Source organism: Gobio gobio (genome assembly GCF_949357685.1).
Source record: "Gobio gobio genome assembly, chromosome: 1".
NCBI lineage: Eukaryota > Metazoa > Chordata > Actinopteri > Cypriniformes > Gobionidae > Gobio > Gobio gobio.
The window spans coordinates 30,111,406-30,137,049 of NC_137097.1; the positions used below are offsets into that span (position 1 = coordinate 30,111,406).

A 25,644-nucleotide genomic window follows, 5' to 3' on the forward strand; every position below is an offset into this window, starting at 1 on the left:
GCTCCAGTGAACACATTCCTGTGAGCTGGCACCTCTTCCCTGCTGCGTGAATATCATGTCTGCTTATCGGTGCCATTACACACATAGACATACTGAAGTCAAGCAGGGGCTCCACACTGGTCTGCTGATTATTATACATGTATATGTGGAGAATTCATCATGATTCCCGTTCAGGAAATTCTACAGTTATTGATTTCAAGAGAAGGACCCCTATTCTACACTGTTGCATTTTATTTTCTCCCTGAACTGCTGGTCAAGTTTTCTTTCACCCACTCTGTCCCTTAAAGGTTAGTTCACCCAAAAATGAAAACACCTCACCTGCATGTTGAATGGTGCCTCAAATCTTGCCCTGGAGGGCCAATGCTCTGCAGAGTTTAGCTCCAACCCTGATCAAAAACACCTGAGCAAGCTAATTAAGGTCTTCAGGATCACTAGAAAACCACAGGTAGGTGAGTATGATCATGGTTTGAGCTAAACTCTGCAGGGCAGTGTGACCCTCCAGGACCGGATTTGAGTAACCATGGTCTAGGAAATCAAAACTTTCAAGCTCCAAAAAGGTCATAAAGGCATTGTATAAGTAATCCATGTATAAGTAATCCATGTAAGTGAAAGTTTGATTACCTTCCTAGAATTTGCTGATTTTCAATCAGAGTTAGTACTGGCCATAGATAAAGTACTAATTGTTGGTGATTTTAATATCCATGTAGACAACGGAAAAGACGGGATTAGCATTTAAAGACATTCTAAACTCTATTGGAGTTAGGCAACACGTGTCAGGACCCACTCATCGCCATAATCATACTTTAGACCTAATATTGTCACATGGAATAAATGTTGATACCGTTGAAATTCTGCAGCAGAGCGATCACATCTCCGATCATTACCTAGTATCATGTATACTTAATTTACTTGCAAAGCCACCCCCTCGCTTAAAAAATGGCAGGACAATCACTGCCGCTACTAAAGATTGCTTTTTAAATAATCTTCCTCATCAGTATCATCTCCTCAGCATCCCAGATAGTATAGAAGAACTCGATGTTACAACAGAAACTATTGACTGTCTCTTTTCCAGTACTTTAGACACAGTTGCTCCTCTGCGCTTAAAGAAGATTAAAGAAAATAGTCCAACGCTGTGGTACAACGAGCACACTCTGGCCCTTAACCCTTAATCCTCCCTTGGGGTCCAGCTGACCCCACTGGACTTTTCCTCCATTTTTAAAAAGTGTTCCCTTCATCTCAGGGCCATGAGACTCTATCTAAACATGCACAAAAAATCTGGGCTTGATTTGGTTGTTCTAAATGTGTGTAAAACATTTTTTACCGTTTAAGTCCATCGGGGTCAGATTGACCCCACATTGAAAATGAATGGGAAAGTGTAAAAAAAAATTTTTTCACTTTTTTTGTCAATTTTTTTTTTAACTAAATCCAGTATAAATCTGAAAATTTCCAAATTTATATCACGGTCTGGTCCTAGAGCATAAACACAAAGTAGAACGAACTTTCTATCTCATACACACACGTACACACACACACAAACACACACACACATGTGTGTGACTGCAACAGAGAGTGTTTTTATTGAAATTGCCAAATAAATTCAACAAAAAGGGCATAAATCTGAAAGATTTTCATACATAAATGAAGTACTAATACTAGAGCACAAATGCAATATGGAACAAGCATGTTCACTCACACACACACACACACACACACACACACATTTTATTTTGGCAATGAATGGGAAAATGTAAAAAATGCTTTTTTTTCCACTTTGTTTGTAAAAAAAAGTCAACTAAATCCAGTACAGATTTCCAGTCAGGATTTAGACCATATCATAGCACTGAGACTGCTCTCATCAGAGTTACAAATTATTTACTCTTATCATCCGATCGTGGCTGTATCTCTCTATTAGTGTTACTCGATCTTAGCGCTGCATTCGATACTATTGACCACAACATTCTTTTGAATAGACTCGAACATTATGTAGGCATTAGTGGAATTGCTTTGTCATGGTTTAAATCATACCTATGTGACCGTTATCAGTTTGTAGCAGTAAATGAAGAGATGTCCCACCGATCGCAAGTTCAGTATGGAGTACCGCAAGGCTCAGTGCTAGGACCGCTGCTCTTCACCCTGTACATGCTACCACTGGGAGATATCATTAGGAAGCATGGCGTTAGTTTTCATTGTTTTGCATACTCAGCTCTATATTTCTTCACGCCCTGACGAAACTTACCAATTCACAAGATTAACGTAATGCATAGCTGATATAACATTTACATTTACATTTACATTTAGTCATTTAGCAGACGCTTTTATCCAAAGCGACTTACAAATGAGAGCAATAGAAGCAACTAGAACGGTCAAGGGCTACAGTATGCAAGTGCTGTAACAAGTCTCAGTTAATCTAACACAGAACACACAACTTTTTTTTTTTTTTTTTTTTTTTTTTTAAATAAATTAGACAGACAGAAAATGAATCGAATGGAATGTTAAGTGCTATTCTTGATTGGTTAGGTGCTGCTGGAAAAGACGTGTCTTTAGCCGTTTTTTGAAAATGGCTACAGACTCGGCGGCTCGAATTGAGATAGGCAGGTTATTCCACCAGGTGGGGGCAGTCCAGGAAAAGGTCCGTGAGAGTGATTTCATGCCTCTTTGGTATGGCACTACAAGGCGTCGTTCACTGGCAGACCGTAAGCTCCTGGAGGGTGTGTAAGTCTGAACAAGCGAGTTTAGGTATATTGGTGCAGAGCCAGTGGTTGCTTTGAAGGCGAGCACCAGTGACTTGAATTTGATGCGAGCAGCTATTGGCAGCCAGTGGAGACTGATGAAGAGAGGCGTGACGTGCGCTCTCTTCGGCTCGTTAAAGACCACCCTTGCCGCTGCATTCTGGATCAGTTGCAAGGGTTTGATAGTGCATGCCGAAAGGCCCGCTAGAAGAGCATTACAATAGTCCAGTCTGGAGAGAACAAGAGCTTGGACCAGGAGTTGTGTGGCCTGCTCTGATAGGAAGGGTCTGATCCTCCTAATATTGTATAACGCAAATCTGCAGGACCGGGATGTTGCAGTAATGTGGTCAGTGAATTTTAGCTGATCATCAATCACAACTCCAAGATTCCTGGCTGTCCTGGACGGAGTTATGGTTGATGATCCTAGCTGAATGGAGAGATTATGATGAAGTGCTGGGTTGGCTGAGACCACAAGCAGTTCTGTCTTTGGAAGGTTGAGTTGCAGGTGATGTTCCTTCATCCAGGCAGAAATGTCTGTTAGGCAGGCAGCGATACGACCACCAACCGTGGGATCATCTGGTTGAAATGAGAAGTAGAGTTGAGTGTCGTCAGCATAGCAATGATAGGAAAAGCCATGTTTCTGAATGACAGTTCCCAGTGATGACATGTAGATGGAGAAGAGAAGTGGTCCAAGCACTGAGCCCTGGGGAACTCCAGTGGCTAGATGATGTGACTTAGACACTTCACCTCTCCATGACACTCTGAAGGACCTACCTGAGAGGTAAGACTTGAGCCACTGGAGAGCAGTTCCTGAGATGCCCATCTCCATGAGAGTTGACAGGAGTATCTGGTGGTTAACTGTGTCAAAAGCAGTAGACAAATCCAGTAAGATAAGTACTGTGGATTTGGAAGCCGCTCTTGCCTGTCTCAGTGCTTCAGTAACCGAGAGCAGGGCAGTCTCAGTTGAGTGGCCACTTTTGAAGCCAGATTGGTTGATATCCAGGAGGTTGTTCTGTTCAAGAAACGTAGAGAGCTGGTTAAAAACAACTCGCTCGAGTGTCTTTGCAATGAAAGGCAGAAGGGATACCGGTCTGTAGTTTTCTAAAAGTGCTGGGTTCAGAGAGGGTTTCTTAAGCAGTGGGGTTACCCGAGCCTGCTTAAATGCTGTGGGGAAAGTCCCGGTGTGAAGAGAGGTGTTGACAATGTGAGTGAGTGCAGGAGTAACAGAAGAAGAGATGGCCTGAAGGAGGTGAGTGGGGATAGGGTCAAGTGGACAGGTAGTGGGGTGGTTGGAAAGGATGAGTTTGGAGATGTCAGCTTCAGAGAGCAGAGAAAAAGAGGGGAGCGTATGTGTGATGGTTGTTGAGATGTGCGTGTCGGTTTGTGGTGCGGAGAATTGGCTGCTGATGGAGGAGATTTTATTTGTGAAAAATGATGCAAAGTCGCCAGCTGTAAGAGTTGATGAAGGAGGGGGGGGAGGAGGACAAAGGAGTGAAGAGAATGTTCTGAAAAGTGCACGAGAGTCAGAGCAGTTGTTGATTTTGTTGTGGTAGTATGTAGATTTAGCAGTGGAGACATTAGCAGAGAAAGAAGCAAGGAGAGACTGATACAGGGTCAGGTCAGTAGTGTTTTTAGTTTTTCGCCACTTCCTCTCTGCCGCCCGGAGCCCAGAACGATGTTCGCGGAGAACATCAGACAGCCAGGGGGCAGAGGGAGTGGTGCGGGCTGGCCTGGTTGAAACGGGACAGAGGTTGTCCAAGCAAGATGTTAGAGTGGAGCAAAGAGTGTCAGTAGCACTGTTAGTGTCCAGTGCTGAGAACTGAGCAGGTGGAGGGAGTGAGGATGAAACCATAGTGGATAGACGGGAGGGAGAGAGTGAGCGTAGATTACGCCGAAAGGTGATCTGGGGAGGAGTGTGTGTTGTGTCAGGAGTCAGTAGGAGGTTAAGAGTGATGAGAAAGTGATCAGAGGTGTGCAATGGAGTAACTAAAGGGTCGTCGGTGGAGCAGTAGCGCGTGTAGATAAGGTCCAGATGATTACCTGATTTGTGAGTAGCTGCAGTAGATACTCGCTTAAGGTCAAATGAGGTCAGAAGAGTGGTGAAGTCTGCAGCCTGTGGTTTATCAAGGTGAATGTTGAAGTCACCGAGCAGTACCAGAGGAGTATATAAAATCCAATATAAAACATTGGATGACCAGTAATTTCCTGCAATTTTTAATCCTGAATTTTTAATTATTGGACAAAAAAGCTCCACAAGTAGTAACCTAGAATACTGTCTAACACTTGATGGCCTCTCTGTCAAGTCCTCGTCGTCAGTGAGGAACCTGGGTGGGCTCGTTGATACCAATCTTTCGTTTGAAAGCCACGTTTCTAGCATCTGTAAAATTGCATTCTTCCATATTAAAAATATATCTAAATTACGGCACATGCTCTCAATGCAAAATGCTGAACAGTTTTCAAAATGCAGAACCTCAAGGTTAGATTATTGTAATGCTCTACTGGGTGGTTGCCCTGCTCGCTTAATAAATAAACTCCAGCTGGTCCAAAACGCAGCAGCTTGAGTTCTTACTAGAACCAGGAGGTATGACCATATTAGCCCAGTTCTGTCAACACTGCACTGGCTGCCTATTAAACATCGCATACATTTTAAAATCTTGCTTTTTACTTACAAAGCACTAAATGGTTTAGCTCCCCAATACTTGAGTGAGCTCTTAACATATTATACTCCATCACGTCTACTGCGGTCTCAAAATTCTGGCCAGTTGATAATACAGAGAATATCCAAATCAACTGCAGGCGGTCGATCCTTTTCCTATTTAGCACCTAAACCCTGGAACAGTCTTCCTATCATTGTACGGGAAGCAGACACACTCTGTCAGTTTAAATCTAGACTAAAAACACATCTCTTTACTGTGGCATACACATAAAACACTTGTTCAATGAAATGATTGTTAGGCTGCATTAACTAGGTCAACCGCAACCAGGAACACTTCCCATAACACCTGATGTACTCGTTACATCATCAGAAGAATGGCATCTACGCTAATGATAGTCTCTCTGTTTTATCCTGAGGTTTACTGCAGTCAGCCTGATCCGGGCCGTATCCAGATCAGATGGTGGATCTGCGCCCAGAGAAGACCAACGTTCCAGGCAACCCGTAACCCGTGTTTTTCCAACCTTCTACCCGTGAAAGTGGACTGGAATGGCAGCCAAACCTGTGACTTCCCACCCGTGAACTCGTACTAGATCCATGTACTCCCAGTTACAAGTTTTGACGTCACATAGCCCGCGAAGCAAAAATGGCAGCCCCTACGGATGCAGTGTTTATGAAACAAATATACAAATAACGTAAAATAAAAGGTATAACAGCTTTTCTTGCCATCTGCGCTGTTTTTCTCTTCCGTTTCCCTCAAATAAGCAAGGAGTAAGCACCTTTGGCGATATAAATGATTGTAAATGAGCATACACCCCGTACGGTCCGCATGCTTTGTTTACATCTAACGACCACACAATTCCTTGCGCTCAGGCAGTTTGGCTTGACTTTGCCTGGAACACTACAAAGTCGCGAGTCGTGGTTTGAAGTTGTAATTTACGGGCTCAAAAACCTGCCTGGAACGCAGCATTAGACTCCCCTGAAATTGCATCATCGACATGGCTTCCTCAATAAACCCGTCTCTGGCGTGATGACTCCGATTGTTCGAATATTACAATTTAATCATTCTTAAATCAATATATCATCCTCAATAAACCCGTCTCCAGCGTTTTGCCTCCGATCTTTCGAATATTGCACTTTAATAATTATTTAATCAACACATCTTACTCAATAAACCCCTTCGAATATTCCGATCTATTATGACCTCTGACCTGTAAAGTTGCCAGAATAATAATCATACACTGCTTGTTAATTGGCCAGAGGAGAACTGGCACCCCAACTGAGCCTGGTTTCTCCCAAGGTTTATTTTTCTCCATTCATTAGGTCACCTGATGGGGTTTTGGTTTCCTTGCCACTGTTGCCTCTGGCTTGGCGTGCTAAGTTGGGGACACAACATTTTTCGCAATTTTTCAACTAAATATCCAAATAAATCGAATTATTAAACTAAATTAACCATATAAACTAAATTACTGATCTAATTACTAATCTAAAGCCCACACTGTCACTGTATGATCATTGAAATGAACTGATGACATAACCATTTTCTACAGAATGGCTATACGGCTGAATAAAATTATTTTGCATTATTTTCCTGTTTAACACTGTAAAGCTGCTTTGAAACAATCTGCATTGTTAAAAGCGCTATATAAATAAGGTTGACTTGACTTGACTTTACCTACTTTCAGTGAAGGGACAGAAACCTTTATTTGTGGTCCAAAGATGAACGAAAATCTTATGGGTTTTAAACCAAATAAAGGTGTATAATTGATGACAGAATTACAATTGTTTGGTGAACTCTAAAATATATTATATATGCTACTATATATGCCAATTATATAGTGTAATGTGTGTGGTGCAATCCAAACAAATTACTCAGGAATACAGCTATCAATAGACTTTAATTCACAATTAGAAATGTACAGGACAATATAAACACAGACTAACAACAACATTAACTGGCTGAGGATTGACCTGAAAAGGGTGTAAATTAGACACATGCAAATCATAAGTAAATAAAAAAGCAAAAACAAGGACATAATCAGAAACCAAGGATGAAGCCGAAGGGGTGTAGGGCTCAGGCACAGCCAGAGACCAGGAAGTCTGTGGCAAAACCAGAACTACATGTGACCAAGGCAAAGCCAGAGGGAAGAACCCAGTGAAGCCGAAGGGCTGTAGGGCTCAGGGACAGCCGGATGCCAGGAAGTCTGTGGCGAAGCCAGAACTTCAAGAGACCAAGACAGAGTTGGAGGGAAGAATCCGGTGAAACCGGAGGGGTGTAGGGATCAGGCGCAGCCAGAGTCCAGGAAGTCTGTGGCGCAACCAGAACTACAAGGGACCAAGGCAGAGCCGGAGGGAAGAACCCGGTGAAGCCAAAGGGGTGTAGGGCTCAGGCACAGCTGGATGCCAGGAAGTCTGTAGCAAAACCATAACTACAAGGGACCAAGGCAGAGCTGGAGGAAAGAACCTGGTGAAGCCGAAGGGGTGTAGGGCTCAGGCACAGCCAGAGGCCAGGAAATATGTGGCAAAACCTGAACTACAAGGGACCAATGCGAAGCTGGAGGGACAAGGGAGCCTGGAGGAGCCAGAGGGCTGACACCTACGGTGGAGCAAAGGAAGCGCAGAGCTGGGGTGGAGTCGACAGGCTGACACCAGTGGAGACAGCTGATTCAGGGGACTGGACGGAGCCAGAGGAGAGGAGGAACAATGGAGGAAAAAAGGACTCCAAATGGGACTGGAACATCTAAAAAGCAAAGGAACCGACCAGAGGTTCAAGGGTGGAGACGAGAGTGGGACCTGATGCATGGACCACAGATTTATCAGGCAATAGTTTGCTGCTCCGCGATGGCCCTGGTGGCAGTCTCTGGCTCCGGGACAGACTTGGCGGTCGGCTCTGGCTCCAGGACGGATGTGGTGGCTGACTCTGGCTAGGGCTCTCTGTGTCTGTGGCATCTGTGGGCTGCTCCTCCTCTACCTCACAGATGGTGAAGTGGTATCTACAGTCAGGAGCACCAACTCCACATAATGGGCAAATGAGGACCATCTTCAGGCAGGCATTCCTCGGACCGCTCATTAAGCTCAGAGTAAGTGGTCAGGGTAGTTCGTAAGGAACAACAGATCTAAAAAGTCCCTTAAAAGTCCCTCGGTCCTCAAGGGAATGGTCCTTTTGGTCCAGGAGGAGAAGTCGCACCGCTGGTAAGTCCAACTTTTCTGTGTATTACTCGTTTTGAGGTACCCTAGAAATCTAGATGCACCCTAGCGGCAGCAAATATAATTTGCAGCCAGGGTAGTCTAGCAACTCTCCGTTGGCTTGCGAGCTGTAAAAACCAAACTCTAGTCAGGCCAATCACATTGTGCATAGAGTCGGTGGGCAGGCTTAACATAATTATGGCAGAGTTGCGGCGGTTCCGCATGCTACTTGTAAACAAAGAAGCTGGTGAACAGCGCTCTTTCGAATCGGCTTTGGCCACAACTCTGGAAGACTTGGAGTTAAGCTTTTCTTTGAGAAAAGAACAAGGAGCGGCACTGAAGTCATTCTTTAAAAAGGAATATGTATTCTGAGTTTTGCCGACCAGATACGGCAAAATTTTAATCAACTAGCTCTGCTTCACCTTCTTCGTTGCTCTGGTTCGTTGTAGCGATATCCTATTGCGTGCAGAGGGAATTTGAAAGACAACTGTTTATCCCGCCCCTCGGATTGAGTCCTGCGAATGGTGTGTTCCCAGACCCAACATCTTGATGTGGGTAAAAAAAAAAATACAAATATAAAAAATATGTACTCAAATATGCTGAAATGTAATTAACTTAATTTGCACATTATTTAAATGTGTATTGTTCACAAAAAAGAATGTCCATTGATTTTGAAATTGATCTAACTGTCCATTGGCCAGGAGAACATTTTTATCAGTCAGTTGTGAACATTACAATGTCTCATAGTTTTAATATTGTGTCTACATGGTACATCCAACTTGGATTATTTAGAAAGTAAAAGGAAAATCCTGTTTTCGTGATAAAAAAAATACTGTCATTTTAGATTACAGATCATCAAACTAATCATTAATGGGATTCTAGGGAAGTATTATAACATGAGGTTGTGTCTGGAGAGTTCATCTGCCGGGAGCTGTGAGGAATATGATTGGGTTCTTCATAGGGTTTGTGAGTTCACTGCTCTGATGTGAATTGATTCAATTTGTCCAGCCAAGAACACAGCAGAATCCATGTGCTCATGTACTGCACACAACAAATACACACAGAACAAACAAATGAACAACCCTCAGGCAGGGTGGGTTTCCTCTTTTTCAAACTTTAAGATGCGTTCATAGGATGCATTTGGTACAGACCTGAGTCCTCTGGATTTCACAGCTCTGTCCACATGGTTGATGGGAAAGTGGTTTAATGATCTCTGGTGTGCACAAGTAAACCAATCAATTAGTCATCATCTCCGTCCTTAGCCGTACTTTTCAGTGCTGGATATTAGCCTGCTGGTTGAATGTTTATCATCATTTGAACAGGTTTTTTGATAGTGACACACTCTTATTATTATATATTAAGAATACTGTTTGATACAAGACTTACTAGCAGTTTGGTCTACCAACTCTTTTATTTTTTTGGTGTTGAACAGCATGGAAATTCATGTTGATTTTGTCAGCAGGTTATTCTCCTTTTGCTTGTGATGTGGAGCACCAGATACCTACTGTAAATCAGAGTGTCCCAGGGCGTCTGACACAGAGCTGAATTTCCCAAGGGATTGACAACTTCCTGCCTGTATAGTGTCTCAAACTCGCGATCAATACAGCAGGACTTACACGAACTGTCGTCTGTAGAAGTGTCTTACCAGTGTCTTGGTGATCATTTTACTGTTCTTATAGACATGTGCGTTTCACTGGCACCACGACTGGGGAAAGTTTTTTTCTTTTATGTTTTTTTTTCTTCTGCCAACAATGAAAGCTGACCTGATCCACTGCTCTTACACAAATACAAGGGGAGTTTTCCAGAACTAGAAAAGTAATGGAAAATAAATCATTTAAAAAAGTATACACTGTTTAAACGTTTGGGGTCAGTAGTTTTATTTTATTTTTTATTAATAATTTAAGTAAAATACTAATACAATTAATTGAATTAATACGTTTATTCAGAAAGGACACCTTAAATTGACGAATAAGACATTTAAAATGTTACAATAAAGCATTTCTATTTTCTATTTGTTCTTTTTTTAGACTTTCTATTCATCCAAGAATCATGAAATGTATCATGGTTTCCACAAAAAAATATTAAGCAGAATTACATTTTCAACATTCAGCTTTGTCATCACAGGAATTTTTTTTAATTATTCAAATAGAAAACAAATAATATTTCACAATGTTTAAATGTTTAAAAACATTACAAATTCTTACTGACCACAAACTTTTGAAAATAATTTTCTTGACTAAATACTGCTATACAATTTTTTTACTTTTTTGATTTACTAAACAGGGCAAATCAGCGTGAGAGCACAATCCCATAAAAGCGCAGATGGGAGTGGAAAGTTTTGCACATGATCTACTGAATTTTTATAAATACCTAGATGTTCTAAAGCACATTGGTCAACATGTGTTGTTTGAAAAGTGCTATACAAATAAAGCTGACATTGACATTGACATTTAGTAAATCCTGACAGTATAGTTTTTTAAAGGCCAAAAAGGGTTTGCACTGGCGAAAGCTGTTGAATCTGAATTGTTCCTTCACTGTAAAAAAAATTCTGGTCTCCAATTGAAAATTTTCTAGTGACCGATCACATATAAATTTTTCAGTTGGCCAAATTTAATTTCTGTGAATTTATGCAATTTAATTAACAGAAATTAAATTTGGCCAACTAAAAAATTTAGATGTGATCAGTCACTAGAAAATTTTCAATTGGAGACCTGATTTTTTTTTTACAGTGTTTGATTAAGTTCTGTTGATTGAACTGTTAAAAAAGTACACAATAGGTCTGAATGATTCAGTAGCTAAATTTTTTGGAAAGATCATGTAAAGTCATGAAAATTAATTGACCAAAAAGTGTGGGGACCCCAAATCCAGGGCATTGGTGGCGCTAGTCAAGCTGTGAAGGAACAGGAATCACATGGACATAGAGATGATACAAAAAAACTGGTTAAAATGCAGTTAAAACCTTTCTAATACAGTACAGGCTGAACTCTTTATAATATATAATTTGAAAGCATAAATAAGTAACAGGAGTATATTTGTCATAGACCTTACGTGTTTAACATTTTTCCTTTCTTCTGGTCTGAATTTCAAAGTTGGCAGTTTGAGACAGGTTCTGAACGCTCTCTGTAGGCCTGAACTTCTGGAGTCTTTGTCTTCTTTGAGGGTTTTATTATATAACCTCCCCGAGGCGATGGCTTCAGCTAAACGCGTTGGTGGTCGCTATCAGCACTTCCCTCATGGATCCCATTTGTAACGGAGGGCTCAAGTGTTGTTGTGGGCCCTGCCTGAGGTGCGGCTCAGTCTCATCGGCGTCGGCCTCTCTGGATTCTGGAAACTGTATAACGGTTAAGAGTCGTCACTGCCCAAAGATGTGCGTGTCACTCCACACGGAGGATGGAAATGTTTTGGTTATTATTTAAAGTGATGACTGTGGGTGATATTTGGCTGCCAGTTGGGATTCACTTCATACTTTTGTGTGGTTTTATCTGTGACTCATTTTGTTCTTGCTGCCAGGCATTAGATGAAACTGGAGGATAAAGTTATGGAAATGCATAGTATTGTTGGCATTAAAAGTGTCTTCAGTGTCATGTTGTATATGGGTAATTTATTATACATTACAGACCAAGAAAAGTGCCCATACTGAAGCTTTCAGAGGAAATTCCTCCCATGTTAAGGATCTAACACAGACTCCCAATGGACAGAGTATATAAATGTGATTGAGTGTTTTGATTGAGATTTATTGTTGTTATTGTATGCGAGTTTGTTTATTCTGGGCTGAAGTCAGACGGAGGAATCTTGGCTGACCCTTCGTGTTTTGTGGATAAACAATGGGAAGAAGCTCATTTGACTGCATTATCAGATTACCCAGGATGCAGTGCACTGGACATTTGGCCGTTATGTAACAGCACATCTGAATTTCTCAGGCTATTTGTGCGATTTGAACGTCCATGGAAAACCACATGTAAAAATAGCCTTTGAAGATTACATCAGGAATTCATGCTGCCCACCCATCAAGATCAGTAAGATATGATTTACTGAAGTTTATGATGTGGCCAACGTGGTAAAACATTGATTGTAACATAATTATGAGGAAATCTCTGAAAGTTTTATCAGCTGCATCTTTCATCCAAACATTCTGATGCAAAACACCAATCACCAGACCTCAATAATACTCGCTAGATGAATAACTGTAAGAGGAAATATTTATGAAGCTGTAAATGACCTCATCGCTAGGTTTGTGCAAAATGTGCCGCCGCAATGTAGGGTGTTGTTGGTGGTTCACTGTAAAAAAAAATGTTTTTGAATTTTTTGAAGTACAATCAACTTGGCTGTGCAAGTAATTTCTGTGAGTTGAATCTCGTATAACTAAAAAAAATGTGTTTAAAACTTATTTGGATGAGTTGAAGTAATTTAAAAACATATGTTGTCATTACTTATTGATCATGTCATTTTATACAGTGTTGATACATGTACGTGGTTGCTAGGGCTGGATTGACAATATCTTCATTTCAAAGTCTTCATTTTGATTAACTGGTCCGAAATCACGCCGTTAGTGTAATGTACAACATCACTGAGGTGCTAATAATATTTGCTCCCAAGTATAAATAGCATCTAACTACTATTTACACTTATTGCGAAGAAAATACTGTTGTTTTTACATAGTGCAAAAAGAATATATTGCTATTTAAACTTAGTGCAAATAGCAGCTATCATTAAAAAATATGCTGTTTTTACTTAATGTAAATAGCTGTTGCCAAAAAAATAACTCGGTAACACTTTTACAAAAAGATCCCATTAGTTAACGTTAGCTATAACGTTAGTCATTAACAATGAGTAATAAATTATACCCAACCCTAGTGATTGCTAGTGTTTTTTGTGTGTGTTGGTACAGTGGTTGCTTCAACATTGTCAGATGTTTGCTAGATGGTTTTCTTGTCTGTCGGATGAAAATCCTAAGATTGTTTGCTTAGTAAAGTAACAGTACACATCTCCTCAACAAGCATTTGAAGAATCATTCATGTCAAACAGTGAGATTGCAGGGCTTGTTCAAATCATTAACCCTACAGTATAAAACACAGTTTAATACATTAAATGCAGTTGTTTTGTATGCTTTATTAATTGTGCTGTTTTCATAATCAGGCTGTTTTTTCTGGATAACTTTTGGTATGTAATTTCCAAATTACAAGTTTGTCAAGAAGAGAGATTGAGCTGAAATCATAAGCACTGGATCTTATTCCATCAAAAACAAAAAAATTCCCTCAGAAGAGCAAGAGAAAGCAAACGGGTGAGCGTGGCGCTCCTCATAGATGTTGTATCTAAGCAACAGCCGCTGAAAAAGCCTTGATTCTGGTTGACATCTCTTTGTCAGATACCAAGTGTAGGCGATGTGAAGAGTCAAATTAATGGACACTATCACTTTCACTGTCAGACCTGAGCTATGAGTTTTCTTAGCATTGTAGTTTCTGAAGAGATTCGAGCAATGATTTGAACACACTCAGAGATTTTAAAAAACTCAACTCTGTTTAAGTTGCTTGCCTGTTTCTGTGAGAAAGACTGAAAGAGACATGTCTCCCCCTTTTGGCCGTTAATATCAGTGCAGTGTATCCATTTTTAAAGAGGTTTGTAATTTTTTGTTTGATTTATTTATTTATTTTATTTATGTATTTATGTATTTATTTCGATAGTGCCAGTTGAATCATTTAGCAAAAAAAAACTTGCTGTGTTTTTAATTTTTTTATCTGTCCCTTTGTCTGTGTGTCATGTTTTTCTGTATCAAACGTTTTATCTGTCGTGCTTTGATTAAAAGCATGACCTGACATAAAAATAAACCCTATGTGTGTGTGTTTGAGTGTGTGTGAGAGTGTTCATGTTTTTTCAATCCCGGTGGGGGCTGAATGAACACAGACTCATGGGGACTCGTGTCATTGTTGGGTCCTAAATTGAGGAAACAAGCTTATAAATCATATAGAATTATACAAATTTTATCGAAAATTCTATGGACACTCATCATAAAACACAAAATATGTCCATCTGTGGATAAATTTGGACATATCCAAAATATATCCAGGAATATCCAGCTCTTCTTGTGTCCACATGTTCCTCAAAACCTGCACACACTTTTCCAAAATTTAACTGAAGGCTGACATTTACTTTATCAGTGTATGTGTAACCATAGTTATCACCAAAATACCATAGCACAAAATACTATAGAGTTACGCTTTATTTTGATGGTCCCCTTCAGACATTATGGCCTGGTTTCACAGACAGGGCTCAAATTTACGCTAGGATTAGGCCTTAGTTCAATTAGGAAATTTAAGTAGTTTTTATAAACATGCCTTAGAAAAAAAAAATAACTGGTACGAATCTTGAGACAAAACAATGGCACTGACATATTTTAAGATATGCTTTCAGTTAAAACAGCTCAAACATGCATTTTAGTCTGGGACTAGCTTAAAGGGCACCTATTATGCAAAACCCACTTTTACATGATGTTTGAACATAAATGTGTGTTGACAGTGTGTGTAAACAACCACCCTATAACGATAAAAATCCGCCCAGTATTTTTTTTTTAATCCCCAAAAATCATAAGCAGTGTTTCAGAACAAGCTGTTCTCAGATTCTCTGCAGTGTGACATCACACTTCACAGGCCCGCCCGCAAGGTTTGACTGACACTGCAATTATCAGGAAATAGCATAGAAAAAACTGAATTTTTAATTATTGGACAAAAAAGCTCAACAAGTAGTAACCTAGAATACTGTCTAACACTTGATGGCTGCTCTGTCAAGTCCTCGTCGTCAGTGAGGAACCTGGGTGTGCTCTTTGATACCAATCTTTCGTTTGAAAGCCACGTTTCTAGCATCTGTAAAACTGCATTCTACCATCTTAAAAATATATCTAAATTACGGCACATGCTCTCAATGCAAAATGCTGAACAGTTAGTTCATGCGTTCATGACCTCAAGGTTAGATTATTGTAATGCTCTACTGGGTGGTTGCCCTGCTCGCTTAATAAATAAACTCCAGCTGGTCCAAAACGCAGCAGCTCAAGTTGACTAGGTAATGATCTAAGATGTCACGGATCTGCTGCAGAATTTCAACGGTATCAACATTTATTCCATGTGACAATATTAGGTCTAAAGTATGATTATGGCGATGAGTGGCTCCTGACACGTGTTGCCTAACTCCAATAGAGTTTAGAATGTCTTTAAATGCTAATCCCAATACGTCTTTTCCGTTGTCTACATGGATATTAAAATCACCAACAATTAGTACTTTATCTACGGCCAGTACTAACTCTGATAGAAAATTAGCAAATTCTTTGATAAAGTCTGTATTATGCCCTGGTGGCCTGTATACAGTTGCTAACACAAATGTTAAACAGGTTTTATCATGTATACTACATAACTTTACATAAAGCACCAAAACTTTGAAGGAATTATATTTGAAACTAGACTTCTGAGTAATACTGAAGATATTATTATAAATTACAGCAACCCCTCCCCCTTTACCTTTCAGACGCGGCTCGTGTTTATAACAATAATCTTGGGGGGTGGACTCATTTAAGGTAATGTAGTCGTCAGGTTTTAGCCAGGTTTCTGTCAAACACAGCACATCTAGATTATTATCTGTAATAATATCATTAACAATAAGCGCTTTTGGGGAAAGGGATCAAAAATTCAGCAACCCAAGCTTTATCAATTGTTCATCTGTATTATATCTGTTGTTTATTTGTTGGACATCAATTAAATGTTTACTGTTGAATGGTTTTGATGTTTTTTTGTATTTACTAATTCGGGGAACAGACACAGTCTATGTGCTGGGATTTATCTGACTCCAGTGAAGTGAGACAGCTAGCAGACGGTCGGTTTAGCCAGTTCGTCTGCTTCCTGACCTGGGCCCTAGTGAGTCAAGGTTTAGCTCTAAGACTATGTGCCAAATTACTAGAGAGAAGAGCGGAACCACCCCAGGAGGGATGGATGCCATCCTTCTTCAACAGGTCAGGTCTGCCCCCAAAAAATGTCCAATTGTCTACGAACCCTATGTTATTTTGCGGACACCAATTAGACAACCAGCCATTGAGTGATGATAGTCTGCTAACTATCTCAATAAATACTATTATTATGTTTTATGTCAACACATTGATGTCTTCAGTATTGAAAGAGTTATTCCAGTTCAAACTTTGATTTCTTTCTTATTAATCAGTGGGTGAGGCCAGAAATCTGATTCCCATGGACCCCAATGGGCTGTCGGACCCGTATGTGAAGCTCAAACTCATCCCAGACCCCAAGAATGAGACCAAACAGAAGACCCGGACCATCCGCTCCTCGCTCAACCCCACCTGGAACGAGTCCTTCGTCTTGTGAGTCTGTCAGCAGTAAACACACAAACACACACACACACACTCTGTAGATGTGTTTTCTCAGGTTAATGTGTCTTTGTGTTTGTGTGCAGTAAGTTAAAGGTGTCGGATAAGGAGCGGCGCTTGTCCGTTGAAGTGTGGGATTGGGACAGAACCACTCGTAATGACTTCATGGGCTCCATGTCCTTTGGTGTGTCTGAGCTCATCAAAGCTCCTGTGAGCGGCTGGTGAGTCAAACACACCGACACCGTAAACACAACAAACTACACATTCTCGACCCAAACTACTTTTGTTTTATGAAAGATCTACCAAAAGTAAGTGTTTATGCTTAAAACATTTGTCAGTGGCACAAGAAAAATAATCTTGGCTTGGACTGCAAATAAATGTCCCATGTTTACAGAGGAAGAGTTGCCATTTAGCCACACACCACTAAATCTCCACATCATTTCCTGTTTCCTGTGTCTTCAATTTTTCTAACCCCACTGACAGATATACAGTATTTCTACATTTTTTAAGAATAAAATCGCTTAATTCTGATGTTTTTTCAGAAAACAAGACTTAATATGATTGTCATGTTGCTTAAGAATGTTTGGGTATTTGTAAGTAAGAAAATATATTTTTGCCATCATGAGGTTCCTCTGCGAAACCCTTCACAACAAACAAGTGTATGTGAGAGAAAGACACACTCACACACACTCACTCTCTCTCTCACACACACACACATGTACAAATTTGTACGATTTGTCTAAACCCCAGTGATGGGTAGGTTTAGGGGCGGGATTAGGGGGAGGTCATTCATACGAATTCATACGAATTTGCCACCTTGTAAAATACATACGAATTGCCTTGAGATTGGGTTGGAGACACACACACACACACACACACGCACTCACACACACACACACACACACACACACACCAGATCTGCTGCCTCAGCTCTATGATGTCATGTTTATGACAACAGGAAGTTCGGTCTCTGTTACTAAAGCCAGAAAACAACAGATGACAATGTTCAGTTATTCAGTCATTCAGGGACTGCACTCAAGCATTTTAATCCCTATTGGTTTGGTTTATGCCTTGCAGAGTTTTATTTACCTTTATGCTGTAAAAAAACGCATATACATAGATCAGGCATAACATTATGACCTAATATTGTGTTGGTCGCAACAAACTGAGATGCACTTTGTATTCTGACACCTTTCTATCAGAACCAGCATTAACTTCTTGAGCAGTTTGAGCTACAGTAGCTCGTCTGTTTGATCGGACCACACGGGCCAGCCTTCGCTCCCCACGTGCATCAATGAGCCTTGGCCGCCCATGACCCTGTCGCTGGTTAACCACTCTTCAGATACTGACCACTGCAGACCGGGAACACCCGACAAGAACTGCAGTTTTGGAGATGCTCTGACCCAGTTGTTTAGCCATCACAATTTGGCCCTTGTCAAACTCGCTCAAATCCTTACACTTACCCATTTTTCCTGCTTCTAACACATCAACTTTGAGAACAAAATGTTCACTTGCTGCCTAATATATCCCACCCACTAACAGGTGCCGTGATGAAGAGATAATCAGTGTTATTCACTTCACCTGTCAGTGCTCATAATATTATGCCTGATGCTCTTTATTAAATAGGTTTTTTTCTCAATATCTGTCACCTTACCACTGTCACCTCTGACTTGCTTAGTTTGGGTTTAAAAGACACTTAACTCCTTAAGCTGCATGAGGACGTGCCCGGGTTGACGCGCTATTTTTAGCACGAGTGTAATGTTTGTTAATAGATTTAACGTAAAAAAACATCTTTAATCTTGACAAACTATATATCATTCTAAAGGTCTAAACCTCAAGCATCGAGGACAGACCACTGTTTTTCAATGAAAAGCTTATAACGGCTGTATTTTTGCATGAATGTAAGCAATACACATCAAAGCAAGTATAAAGAATTATTCAGTAATATTATCAATTTAACGTTTGGATGAGAACCAAATTTGACTGATGACTGATTCGACTTAGTTTCATAATTAACTGATGTTACATAATGAATAATGAATCAACACTGAACTGACTTGAGCTGAATAGCAACACTAGAGTACAATTTAAACTTGTCTCATATTTGATGAAGTTTTCATCATTGATTGCCTAGCTATACTACTAGCTATTTCAAATAAAGGTGACGACTAAAAAAGCACGCTACTATTACTGTACCACGCTTTTGTTTGGACTGTAATATATGGGTATTTCTTTGATGTTTCAGATGTATGTGACATTCTGTGGTGTCTGACAGGTATAAGATGTTAAACCAGGAGGAGGGTGAGTACTACAACGTGCCCATCCCGGAGGAGAGTGACATTAACCTGGAGCTGCGGCACAAGTTTGAGGTGAGAGTCAGTGTGTCTCTCCTCAGCTCTTCAAACACTCTCATTCAAGACAAATAACAGCAGTGCTGCATCCCAGTTTGTCTGCTGACGTGAACCCGTGGACACACGAATACGGTTTAGCCTAGATCGTGACTCTCAAAGACCAAAGCCTTGGGTAGGGTCTCCAAAGTTTCTATGCTGGTTGGTGGGATGCTGAGGGATGCCAGATCTTTTTGTCAAATGTTTACTTATTATACGAGTGTTTGGCTCTGTGTGTCTGTGTCTCTCTTTCTGGAAACTTCTCAAATTGTTTTTGTTTAGTTTTTTCCCCTCCAACAGTCTTTGTGTTTCACCTCTTTCTCTCTCTGGGTATCAAGGTTAACAGCCGATTGCATTTATTTTTGTCTGTCCCTTTGTCTGTGTGTCATGTCTGTCTGTATAAAAACATTGTGTTGTCTGTCATGCGGTCTGACCAAATATTACATTTATTTTCTTTTTGGCATGTTTTGGACTACCTATGCAAAATCTATATTTGCAGCAAACTTGCAATGGATCTACAACAAACAAAACAGTTTGGATGATTTCCCTTTAGTCGATGCACAGCGTGCGTACACTCTGATTATTACACACACAGGGACGTGCAGCGGCGCACAAACATTTTTAAATATTAAAAATAAAAGGATTCCTCTCTGGAGAAGCGTTCAGTCTTTCCTCCATGTAAATAGTGAATCCGCCATGGTGCGAGCACAACTGGCTTTTAAAGGGAATGGGAGATGAGACTCTGATTGGTTTATTGCACGTAACGCCCAAAACACACCCATGACTCATTAATGGACAACCCTTTTGGATCATATGTCTGGACCGCTGATCGTTTTTTCTGTCGTTAAACTAGCAAAAGTGGATTCGGACATGCCCTAAGTGCATCTGCGCCATGAGCTTCAGACCATGCGCTCAGATCGGTATAACAGGGCCCTATATTTGTAAGGCTAAATTGAAAAATGATGTGACAAGCATCCAAGCACAAGTGCAAATCTCCTCTTGCTGATGCATCATGTGCATTACACAAAATTGTGGATCTGTTTTGACAAAGCAAGGACTTGGTATTACTGTAGAAATCAGACATCCTTTTGTTTCAAATACTGCTTTAGCATAAACGAGCAGAAATCATGTGAAATATCACCCAAATCTGGACAATCTGGTAAAACTTCTTTCTGTATGCCATCTTCTTTTGTCAATACTTGTGTCATTTGTCTGAGAGTAAGTGATTAGTTTGTGACTGTGTTGGTTTGACTGATCCTCTCTCCCTGTTTAGTGACGTTTGTCTCCTGCCTTTCTGAAGAGAAAAGATCTGCTCTGTCTTCTCAGTCCTCAGTTAGCCGACTAACGTGCCAGTTTTTCCCCTCTTATAGGCCTGTCAGTTCAATTTCCACCTGCTGAAGGTAGCCTGCTCGCCTCTCATCTGTCTCTATCTGTCCATCGTAGAATATCACAAGTCACTCTCTCTGATTATTTGTGTGGCTCAGGCTGCAACAAAGAAATCAGATTTACTAACAAAGATGCAATCCAACTTCTTTCAGGTTTCTATTCACCTTCACTTACACTATTCACACGCACTCTCTTGCTCTCTTTCTTTATTATTCAAATCAACATCCCTGATATCAGACCTCAATTTCAAAACTGTGAAGGAATGGTAAAGATCAGCAATTTATTATTTAAGCTCTAATTTAACTGATATAGTAGGGGTGTGACGGTACACAGAATTCACGGTTCGGTACGTACTTTGGTTTTGCGGTTACGGTTCGATACAAGTTCGGTACAAAAAAAGCAACAAATCCCCAGTTCTAGGTTTCTTTTCATTTATTTTGAACTGACAGTAGTGAAAATTACAGTTTGCTCCACCTAGCGGCATTTAGTCCTCTTGTTGGTGCAGTACAGCCTATTACAGCCTACTATTTTTTGAAGGGCTGATAAAAAACAAACAAATGTTATTTGGTCACAATCAGCTACAAAACTGAAAGCATCTCTCAAGTGAAGCGGCACCTGCGGCTTCCCATTTCCAGGACAAGCATATTTCATCACTGGACTTTAGTGAGACTTCCACGACACAAATCGGCACAATGCCAAATCATGTTGTCTCATTATAACAGCGGAAACGACTTAAAATGCTCCATCATATATGGTCGCTGCAACCTGGTCTCATTGTGAAAATGTACCTCTGGCAACGTTTTTGCAAACCGCCAAAATACGTACCAATAAGTACATATCTCTGCAGTTTCAAAGTGAAATGAACACTAGAGGCAGTAAAACAGCAAGCACTTTTTATCGTTTTTTTTTTTCCATGTAAATGAATACATTTTGGAGTTTGCGTCACTTAATCTGCTCCATATGCTCGGCTTTTTTTATATAATAAGTTTGCTCAGTAGCGCAGCTGGTACAGATTTGTACTTGTAATAATGAAAGCTCAGGTACGAATCCCGTGAAAGACAAGTCATGATAAAAGAGCTCAAAGATGAATTCACACAAGCTAACAAGACATGGTTACTATTGTATTTTTGTCACATTTGCTTTTGTTAACACTATCGGTTAGGTTTAGGGTTTAGTGTAGGTGTACGTTAAAAAACAATGTCACAAAACGTCAGATTGACGCTCATCTGTTCCGGGAAAAAAACGAAGCTTTTGGCGGCACCCAGTGGACATATCACTTTGAAACTGCAGTGATATGTAGCTACATATTGGTACGTATTTTTGGGTTTGCAAAAACGTTGCCAGAGGTACATTTTCGCAATGAGACCAGGCTGGGTCATTCAGACATCATTCGAAACTGTAAAGTGTCTGTTTTTATTTGTGACACTCACAATAAAAACAAAACTTTGTGCTTTCGTAAAATATAGAAAACAAACAGGATGCCTCTTTCTGCCGTCCCGGTTTCCTTTCCGTGAAGTTAGTGGAGCGTGTCACAAAAATGAATGGAAACTCAGCGTGTACTAGCAAGCTCTTGCATGCCATTTGAACTCTTGGGCTGTGTCTGAATTCACCCCCTATACCCTTAAATAGGGCACTTTTTGAGGGGACAGCCATTTGTAGTGGTGTCCGAAACAATAGTAGACATTATCGAGTGCACTCATTCAATCCCACAATGCACCGCAATAACGTGTACAACTGATGTGCGCTCAACTGCTAGAAAATACTTGGCAGTATATCAGTGGATATACTACTGGAGCTGCCGTTTTGCTACATTTGGAGTAGGGGAGAGCTGGGCACAACCCGATGACGGATAGAGAAGCGATGGGGCGATGCCTGTTGATCACGCATCTTGTGGTCTGATTGGTTGAAGGACTATCCAATTGCGTACAGAGTCATTTAATGTATGCTCGTTTATAATGCCTCTTGTGCAGTAGTGGTGATAGCCTGGTGATAGCCAGACAACAGCTATACAGCATAGTTCAAAAAATAATAATAATCAAGCATTTCTGAACATTGATTCTCAGTCATTATTCACATTTTTCTCATGGTTTTTCAATAGAATTCATAAAAGTATAGACTATAATAGCATAGTCCTAATAAGGGCTCATTGTAACTCAGTGTGACAACATGCCCCATCTGCTCAACTGGGATTTAACCCTGCCTCGTGGTTACAGTGTTGTATTACTGCACGTGCCCCCTTCTGGATTGTACTGTGGATCGCCTGTGACTGACTGTATTCGTCGTCTGACTATATGCGCCGTACCGTGGCGGTTCAGGACGAATACATGTACCACAACACCCCTATTATATACCCATTATATGGCAACAGTGGTGAACGAGATATGCCAATTGGATGATATTTCAATGTAAAATTAATCTTGTATTTTACAAGTTACTTTCCATTATATTACACATAACAAAAAAGCTAAACGTATCAAATAATAGGTAAATCTATCAAATAATCACAGGCCCCTTCACACTCTCTCACATATACACATACACACACACACACACACACACACACACACACACACACACACACACACACACACACACACACACACACACATTATTTATTTAATTTGTGAAGCCATAAGCACTGCAGTTGTTAGTAAATAGGCAGAGCACAGGAGCTAAAGGACAGGTGCTGATCTTTTGGCTGTTTGTGATCTGCTTTGGCCTTCTATAGATTATAGAAGGTTTCCTGAGCATGTTTCATGTGCATCCTGAACGAATGACACACTAGATCACGCCGCAGAGTAACTCACTGAACGAGTCTGTTCTTGTTTCACTGCTGACGTCCTGAAGTGCTCTACTAGTGTGTGGGCTTGCATGCAGAGATAGAGCTCACTTACAAGAAATCTCCAATAGGGGGCAGCACATGATAACTCTTCTGTGTTTGAACGTTTACTATTTCTCAAAGAGAAACATGCTATTGAAATGTCAATGTTCAATCCTTAAATGCATGAGAGCACAGATTCACAATAATGCATTATTGTTATTGGACAATATACGTATAGTCAAGAAATATTGAAAGTGCAATATATATGTACAGACTTTACAAAATAAGGTTAACTATTGTGTGCGTAGCTAAAACATGTATTGCGTATTTATGTATGGTGTACATACGTGTTATTACACTGTAATTATATCTGTAATTTTCCACATACTATTGAAAATTGTATATTAATAGTATGCATACTATTATAATTTAGGTAGCACTTTATTTTACAGTGTTATTGTTACATATATTACATGTACTTACCACTTACCATAGTAATAACAATAAATTATGCATCATTACATGCAACTAACCCTCACCCGAACCCTAACTCTATAGTAAGTAGTTAATTAATATTACTGAGTACTTAAATATATAATTACAGTGTAACAATGACACCTTCAAATAAAGTGCAACCATAATTTACACATACTATTGACCACATAAATTGTCCAACCTTGGATGCTGCAAATATGAACGTTGTGATAATTTAGTTTCACAGAACAACATGTATGTAAAAAAAGAAGTATATCTGCTTTAATTCTTTACATAGAAATACATAGAAGTGAAAGGTACTGTAACACTTTAGTTTGGGGACAAATTCTCACTATTAACTAGTCATTAGTACTTATAGAGCGCATATTAATGCCTTATTCTGCATGATCATATTCTACATTCCCTAATCCTACCCAATACCTAACTTAACCATTACAACAACTACCTTACTAACTATTATAAGCTTGAGTTTGACGCAAAAGTCGTAGTTAATGTGTTCCCCAAACTGTGTGACCTTTATTTTAGGGTGTCATTGTTACAATGTAATTACACAAATAAATACTGAGTAATATTAATTGACATGTGCACTTTAGTTTAAGGTGTCATTGTTACAGTGTAATTATATATTTAAGTACTGAGTAATATTAATTAACTACATGTACTTACTATAGGGTTAGGGTAGGATTAGGGTTTGGTTTAGAGTTAGTTACTTGCAGTTATGCATCATTTACTGTCATTACTATAATAAGTGCATATAACATGTAACACGGACACTGTAAATTAAATTGTTAGCAAAATAAAATTTTCCACATCAGAAAATGTCTTCTAAATTCAGGTGACGAAACTGTTATTATTTGGCAAAAATAATGCATTATAAATAATCCAGCATTCATTGTTATCTCTGAAAAATAATTGTAGCCTTACATGAGGCTTTAGTATATTTCAGAGCCAAGAATAGTTTAGTCTAGTGTTTGACACTTGTTGGCAATACACTGATTTTGGTTTCCAGAAAATTACTTTATTTTTGTTTTTAATTGATGACTGGTTCATGTTTCTTATGTGAGCCTTGTAAATCTAAAATGAACTGCACAATGGCTCTTTTCATAAGTTTATCACCAACAGATGTACAGTACATGTAACAGATGCTTTTATCCAGAGTGTTTTACAAATGAGGAATACAACATAAATGATTGATGCTAAGAAGGCAGTAACATGAGGATAGAAACACTGAGGCCCCGTCCACACGGAGACGCGTTTAGCTGTATATGTAAAAATATTGTATCGTATCAGCGTTTCGTCCACACGGATCCGGCATTTTGGGAGCCTGAAACCGGTATTTTTTTCGTTTACGTGTGTACAGCCAATCCGTATATTCTGTGAAACGATGATGTCATCACACCACGTCCCGCACGGTAAAGACTAGAAGGGATACAGCTACGGACACTGGGCATGTGCACATCAATATTGTGTCATTTAATTACTGTATTTGCATTATTGTCAGGGTAGGTTTAGAGCTTGGGGTAGTTGTAGGCGTTAAAGGGATAGTTCACCCAAAAATGAAAATTAACCCATGATTTACTCACCCTTAAGTCATCCTAGGTGTATATGGCATTCTTCTTTCAGGC

At 39.9% G+C, this 25,644-nt stretch overlaps 2 protein-coding genes across 3 annotated transcripts in view; one reads left to right on the top strand and one right to left on the bottom strand.

Moving 5' to 3' along the window:
- Positions 1-25,644, top strand: part of prkcab (protein kinase C, alpha, b) — a 247,903-nt gene that overhangs the window by 166,939 nt on the left and 55,320 nt on the right. Inside the window, exons 6-9 of one of the 2 annotated variants that reach the window (XM_079815861.1) lie at positions 16,768-16,924; positions 17,017-17,151; positions 19,206-19,299; positions 20,688-20,717. In XM_079815861.1, the coding sequence (XP_079671987.1) occupies positions 16,768-16,924; positions 17,017-17,151; positions 19,206-19,299; positions 20,688-20,717 (416 nt within the window). The remainder of the gene's footprint in view (positions 1-16,767; positions 16,925-17,016; positions 17,152-19,205; positions 19,300-20,687; positions 20,718-25,644) is intronic. The other variant, XM_079815862.1, reaches the window with a different exon arrangement.
- On the bottom strand, positions 2,386-5,309 carry LOC307125759 (uncharacterized protein). Its single transcript, XM_079815841.1, has 2 exons — positions 3,504-5,309; positions 2,386-3,305 (listed from the first exon to the last, which is right to left on the bottom strand). The coding sequence occupies exons 1-2, from the start codon at positions 5,155-5,157 to the stop codon at positions 2,500-2,502; spliced, it is 2,460 nt and encodes an 819-aa protein (XP_079671967.1). The 5' UTR covers positions 5,158-5,309; the 3' UTR covers positions 2,386-2,499.